Raw genomic sequence first — 7,116 nt, forward strand, 5'->3', positions numbered from 1 at the left:
TCCATCCCTAGAGCTGTTTAAGACCTCACTGGACAAAGCCCTGGCTGGGGTGATTGAGTTGGGGTTGGTCCTACTTTGGGCAGGGGGCTGGACTCCTTGACTCCTGAGGTCTCCGCCAGCCCTGGGATTCTTTAATTATGTCAGGAAGGACGTGTCTGTGTATAAATATGTACCCAAGGGAGCTGCCGTTGTCCGGCCGAGGGGGCAGTGACAGATCCCATGCTCAAAAGAGCAAGTGACCATTCCAGGCACACTCACTAGAGACTCACGATGACCAGAGCACTTGATTCCATGCAGAGCTCCCCAGTCTGAAAGCAGGGCTTTCTAAAACCTTACACTGGGTGTGCGAGTGTGTCATTGTCCCACAGTTTTCCATACATGGTTGTCCAGATGAGGATGGATTCCTTTGCGACGACAGTTTGGGCCTCTGGGGTGGCTGATCTGGGAAGAGAAAGGAACAGTCGGGCTCCTCAGACTTGTGTCTGAAACACAGGACACCAAACTCTTGGTAGAAAGGACCTGAAGTGTGTCCTGCTTGCTGCACCTTGGCAGAAGACAACAATTAGAGCTCAGTGAGCCACTAACTGGTCACGTCTCCGGCCGTCCTGGGAAAGCAAAACTGGACCACAAAGCTGGGCCATCATTCTCACTTGCTGTGCTCTGCCCAATCACCGCTCACTCTCATTTACCACAGAACAGTCACTGGGCCAGAAAGCAAGTCCAAGCGCAGGGGGAACAAAGCCCCACAGCTGAGGCAGACACAGCCAATGGGGGCCCAGCAGGGGCTGTATAAATAAGGCTCTGGGGGGAAGGAGACACACACTCTTGCTCTGGTCGGAGAGCAGGAAGGACCTAGTTGGTGGGGTGACCCCACTCTCAGGCTGCAGGGTCTGAGACAAGGCCTGAGGTTACCAGGGCTGCAGGGAGACAGCCAGGGCAGGCGAAGGCATCAGGTCCTGAGTGGCTCTCAGGCTGCCGGTGGCCTCTGAGGCAGGGACCAGATGACGAAAGACCATGGGTCACTAAGGCAAGGTGGGCATGGAAGTTTGGGGGTTTCCTGAAGGGGAGGAACCCAGAGTGAGGGGGGTGCTGTGGTGGGACAGTACCCAGAGGTGCAGAAAATAGGTCACCATGGGTTGGAGACTGGCCAAAAAGGGACGCTCCAGGGCTGGAGAAGCAAATTACTAGGTGAGCAGCAGGAGGCGTCATGGTGCCCATTTACATGTCACGACCAGGAGATTTAGGACGAGTAACCACAGAGTGAACTTGGGAGGTTAAAGATTTGAAACATAAAAGCTCAGAATGTAGCAGAAAGAAAGAAAGTCGTATTTTAAAATGGGCCATGGGTAAGGCCATACATCAGTTCATCTCAATTTTACTATATAGCAAAATCTGACCTTTCACAGTCCATGCCTGTGACTGAAAGCAGCCTGTTTCGGAAGAGCTTTTCTCAGGGCCTGATGGACCTCCTTGTTTCTCAGGCAGTAAAGGACAGGGTTGAGCACGGGGATCAGGATTGCGAACCAGACAGACATTATCTTGTACACAATAGCAGGAGGGCTGAAATTTGTAACAATATAGACTGTCATTACGCTCACATAGTAAAGTGTCACCTCTATGTGTCTTGCTACAACTAACCATACATACCTTCTAGAGATCCACAGTGCCCACAAACGCTGCTTAACTGACCTACATACCCACTTGCCACCAATTTGGTTGAAGATCAGCAATCACATGATAATGTAATAGATTCCCAGGTGTTTCCCAAATGTCTGAAATTGTGAATGTTTACAATAGTGTCAGCAGCTGGTTGAGAAAGAGTAAGAATTAACCAGGGAGGGTTAGGACCTCTGATCCATCCCTAGAACTCGTGAGGAGAGGAAACAGCCTTCCTCAGCATTTGCATGAGGAAGAGACAAATAACGGGGCTAATTTGCTCTTATTTTGGATATAAAAGAGTTCTGGAGCTCCACGCTCATGAAGGACCCTGCATCTGTCTCCCTGAATTAGATTACAGTGTTCCCATTAGTCGGGCCTCACAAAGAGGCCAATGACAATTTTAGGGTCTAGAAGGTCCAGCCAGAATGCCCAGAATGCCAGGGGCCTATTATGTTAGGTTTTAGAAAAGAGCAAATGGTGAGAAATATCCCTAGACTCCACAGACATTGTCCTTCCTGGCAGTGGTTGTCAAAGGAGACTTAGTATATGTCTACACTACAAAGTTAATTCGAACTAACAGCAGTTAGTTCAAATTAACTTAAATAGCGGCTATACATGCAAACTGCTATTTCGAATTTAATTCAAAATAACGGAGTGCTTAATATGAACTTGGTAAACCTCATTCTACAAGGAGTAATGCCAATTTCGAATTAAGTAGTTCGAATTAAGTGCTTTGTAGCCCCTTAATTTGAAAAAGCTAGAGGTTAGCCCTTCCCAGGTTTTCCCTGGTGGCCACTCTGGGCCAAACCAGGAAAACTCCTTTTTTCTCCCCCAGCTTCTGGGCCCTTAAAGGGGTAGACTCTGACCAGATGGCACTTACCAGAGCCAGGGCTGCCAGCAGTCTCTGCCCCTGACCCAGTGGCCCCAGGATGAGGCAGGCAGCCAGTGACAGCCAGCCATCTCCTGCCCAGTCCCCCAGCACCCAGGAGCCAGCCAGGGGCCAGAGATGGTGCGTGCCCTCCTGGACTAGGCACAGAGAAGAGGCTCTCTCCCAGTCTGTGGTGTGGACTAATTGCTCACGGCTAATGTGTTAGACAGGGGAGCACATGTACGCACACAGCTGAGAGATTATCATCATTGACGGAGCAGAAGACCTGCCAGGAACCCATAGGGAAACCAGACTGATGACAGGCTCGGCTTAACAGAGCCCTGGCTGGGATATTTCAATTCTCCGTTGCGGATGAACTTTTCATTTCAGTTTCAGTGTCTGACGCACCATGTTGGGAGATACTTGTAATCAGAATGACACATTTCGAGGCTGCCCAAATGAAACATTTTGATTGCCCCCAAAGGAATAATTTTTCAGAATTTTGTTTTGCGGTAAATCCCCACTTTTATTTTCTATTTCATTCTGGCTTGGAAACCGATGGAAAGTGCAGGATTTATAATGAAACAAAAGCTCTGATGCTTGCGCCTCTCTTGCACTTATAACTGCAAGTATCATGTAGATTCCCCCAACCTTCAATTCATTCCCTTTGGGCTATGACACCAGAATTGAGTCAATCCATCCGGTGGTGGAAGTAGAAGATTTGGAGGTTCACCAGTGGCACAGAGAGCCTGTCAAACTACCACTGATGCCTGGTGCTCCTGGTCCATCAATATCCAGGTTTAATTAGTGCCAGGACACACCACAAAGTTCATTTATTATCCTACCTTCTTCATTTTGCCACTGTAGCTACGCAAGGCAAATGTGGCCTACTAACTAGAGTGTTGGACTCCCACGCTGGAGTCCGGAGGACTGTTGTCAATTCAGCCACAGTTCTGCTGCATAGTGGTGGGCAAACCATTCCTTCCTTCCACCCCTCAGTTTTCCAACCTTTAAAATGGGGGTAGTGAAAGAGACTGTGAATTGGACTGTCTCAAGCGATCTTCCTTTGAACAGGTTGATGGGACAACATCTAATAATCTAATATATAAAGGAGAATGTTTGTATGTTTGTGCTCTAATAACCTGGACACTCTAAGACCTACATCAACCAAACTTTGCATGGGATAACCTTTTCTCCAGGAGAAGGTTTTAAGGTTCTTTTGGACCCGATCGGGGTCCCGCCCTGCCTCCATTGTACCTGTGGCCCTGGGCATGAGCTGGGGCACCCCTCCCATGTGTAGCCTCCCGGGACTCGCACCCTCCCACCCGCGAGGTTACATAACCGACCCTTCCCCCCCTACAGAGCTGCAGTGCTCCCACTCACATGCGCAAAACAGCTCAGGCACCTGCCCTGCCCCCAACGGCACCTGAAGCCTCCGGCGTGAGCTGGAGCGCCCCTCCCATGTGTAACCACCCCTCCACCCGGGATTGCACCCTACCCTGGAGATAATGCAGACCTATATTTTTATCCCTATAGATATCAGTGAAACTTTTCTACCATTCAAAAAAAGATAATGGACTACTGTTTTTCAACATTTTGTTCCTCCGGTTTCTCAAGCAATGCCGGGTAACTCCAGCTAGTAATAATATAAGATAATTCTGTTCTATATGAGTTGATATATGGTGCTCATCCTCCTAGTATCCAGCTTCTACAGAATACTGGTGAATTTCATATTAGCAATTACTAGTCAATTATTAACTCGTACTTTGGAGCAGAGTGGCAATATCTGGATGGATGGGTTCTTTGAAACGTCATTGGGGATTCCACCAAGACATGGACAGCTGGCTCAGTGTCTCGGAGTAACACAAAGGGTTCCACAGAAAATGTTTGTAAGAAACGGCAAGATCCATGAGCGATCAGCCATTGCCTTTCTCTCCCCAATTAGCCAGTCAAGCCGGGACTTTCTGGAATGAATCGAGGGCAGGTGTGGTGTTGGGTAGCAGGAGAGACATGCAAGAGGGTGTGGCGTGAAGAGTCCTGCTTTCAAGCATGACTCAGAGAGGGGGAAATTTATGGGACATAGCACCCACATTCCCTGGTAGCTGTCAGATTGAAGACAGGAAATCTCAAGGCTGTTTAAGGGAGAAAGCACGAACATTTTCCACTGTTCGGCTTTACTTATCCACACACGTATTAATCAGGATTAGATAATCCAACGCAACTTTAGTTGACACTAGAAAGACAGAATCACAAATGTGTTAAACCAACACTCCAATCCCACAAATTCTTGGCAAAGGTAAAGACTGCATTTTACCAAATCACACTGCTGACTTGACACATCAGAAACACAAGTCAGATGTGTATTTCTATAAGGATGCGTTTACACAGTGGCGCTATTTTAGAATAATGTCCGTCATCCTGAAATAGTGCTGTGCACTTCTTAACAACACGGATACAATTTCAAAATACATTCAAAATGACGGGTGTCTTATTCTGGCTTCCTGTAAACCTTGTTGCATGAGGAATAAGGAAAACTCTGGTTTTGTGGGCTAGATTTGGAGCATTCGGCTCTGTTCCTGGCTGTTGGAGGAGGGCAAGATCCATTCCATATCAACACGATATTGCCATGATTTGAGCCCCAGCTGCCAGTCTCAGGACATCACTGGGGTTGCTCCTGACTGACGGCAGAGAAAAGGAGAGTGGGAAGTTGCTCCCTGGATCTCAGGGTGAGCATACGTTTCTGCAGGGAACAATCGTGAAACACACCTGCATGGCAGAGATGGAACCCGGCCTCTGTGTGCACATACTCTGGTTGCTGTCCTACCCTCTTCAAACAACACACTCAGCAGAGTTTGGAGCCTTTCAGCAAGGACACACAAACCCATGGAACTCTGCTCCCTGAACTCCTCTATGGCTATAGCATCAGTAATTGTTCATATTACAGAACCCCGACAGAACACGGAAAATACTGTGTGTGCTCCCCATGCAGCAGGGTTGCCAACCGTCAGAAAATGTCTCTAAAGAAACAGTCAAAATTGGACGTGTCCGTAAAGTGCATAAAACAATTAAGTTGTCCGTAAATTTTGTAAAAGTGCAATAAAATTTCAAAACCCAGCAATTATTCTATAGCAATTCAATTCCTTCTGTGCTACTTCAGGCATTGTACGGTGGAGCAGCAGAAATTGGATGTTTTTGTTGTTTATTTAGCTCAATGGTTGAGGTGATGTAACGTGAATCATGTGCCCCATGTGAAGTTATTACCTACATTATCCCACCGCGTTAGCGTCAGCACATTGTCGTGTATGAATGACAAGGATTACTTTTCACTTTTGGCCATTTATATCCTCATAATATACTACAAAAATTATGTCCTTAAAAAATGTGTCTGTCCCTAAACTTTTCCCATTTTGTCCGTAAATGACATTTCTGTGGGTTGGCAACCTTCCTTTGCAGGGCTGGAACCGACACCCCCTGGAAGAGTAGGGCCCATACCCTTGTCGCCCTGCAGACGGGGGTCACTGCAGAGCCCTCTACCGCTCCCCCAGCAGAGTCCTCCTCAGAGCCTTCTTCATCTCCTTGTTCCTCAGGCTGTAGATCAGCGGGTTGAGCAGCGGGGTTGCCACCGTGTAGAACAGCGTCACCACCTTCCCGCTGCCGCCAGAAGCCATAGGGATGGCATAGTTCACTATGACAGAGCCATAGAAGAGGCTCACGATGACCAGATGGGAGGTGCAGGTGGAGAAGGCCTTGTGTCGCCCAGCCCCTGCAGGCAGCCTTAGAACAGCTGTGAGGATGAGCCCGTAGGAGGCCAGGATGAAGAGGAAGGTGGTGAATAGCGTGAAGGAGGTCATGCTAGAGCAGATCTGACCAGCCCAGTGATCTGGGGAGCAGGAGACCGCCAGTAACGGGCCCGGGTCACAAAGAAAATGGTCCAGGGTGTAGGTGCTGCAGAAGGAGAGCTGGGAGATGAGGACGATGGGGGCTATGTACCACAGGAAGCTGTAGAGCCAGCACGAGGCGACCATGGTCCAGCATCGGCGGGGGGACATGAGGACGGGGTAGCGCAGGGGGTGGCAGATGGCCAGGTACCGGTCCAGGGCCATGGCCGCAAGGAGGAGACATTCGGTGCCCCCCGTGGCAAAGAAGAAGTAGAACTGCAGGAAGCAGGCATGGAAGGAGATGCGGAGGCCGGGGTGCAGCAGATCGTAGAGCATCCGGGGCGCGGTGACAGTGACGTAGCAGATCTCCAGCCAGGAGAAATTCCCCAGCAGGATGTACATGGGCAGACGCTGGAGGCGGGGGTCCCGCAGCACGGCCCACACGATGCAGAAGTTCCCCACCACCGTGGCGGCATAGGCCAAGGAGAGCAGGGCACAGAGGAGCTCGCGGCTCTGCCGGCCCAGGGAGGGGAAACCGAGCAATAGGAACTGGGTCACCAAGGTGCTGCCGTTGGCCAGATTCATCAGAGGACCTTGGAGGTGACAGAAACAAGATAGAGACAGAGTTACTGACTGTCGAACTCTGACACCCCCACCCCTATTACCCAGTATCACCTCAGACACTCACGCTGGGATTCTTCCCTCTTTGGA

The 7,116-nt window shown here is 49.5% G+C and overlaps 1 protein-coding gene across 1 annotated transcript; it reads right to left on the reverse strand.

Annotated features, from left to right (window-relative positions):
* Positions 1–6,057: 6,057 nt before the first annotated feature.
* On the reverse strand, positions 6,058–7,116 carry LOC102455940 (olfactory receptor 11G2-like). Its single transcript, XM_014569894.2, has one exon. It carries the CDS (start codon positions 6,988–6,990, stop codon positions 6,058–6,060), a length of 933 nt encoding a protein of 310 aa, XP_014425380.2. The 5' UTR covers positions 6,991–7,116.

This window comes from Pelodiscus sinensis, chromosome 30, assembly GCF_049634645.1.
Source record: "Pelodiscus sinensis isolate JC-2024 chromosome 30, ASM4963464v1, whole genome shotgun sequence".
Taxonomy (NCBI): Eukaryota; Metazoa; Chordata; order Testudines; family Trionychidae; genus Pelodiscus; species Pelodiscus sinensis.

What these genes read in the sequence shown, in the direction of transcription:
- LOC102455940 (XM_014569894.2), bottom strand. Translation starts at nt 6,990, where the DNA reads ATGAATCTGGCCAACGGCAGCACCTTGGTGACCCAGTTCCTATTGCTC.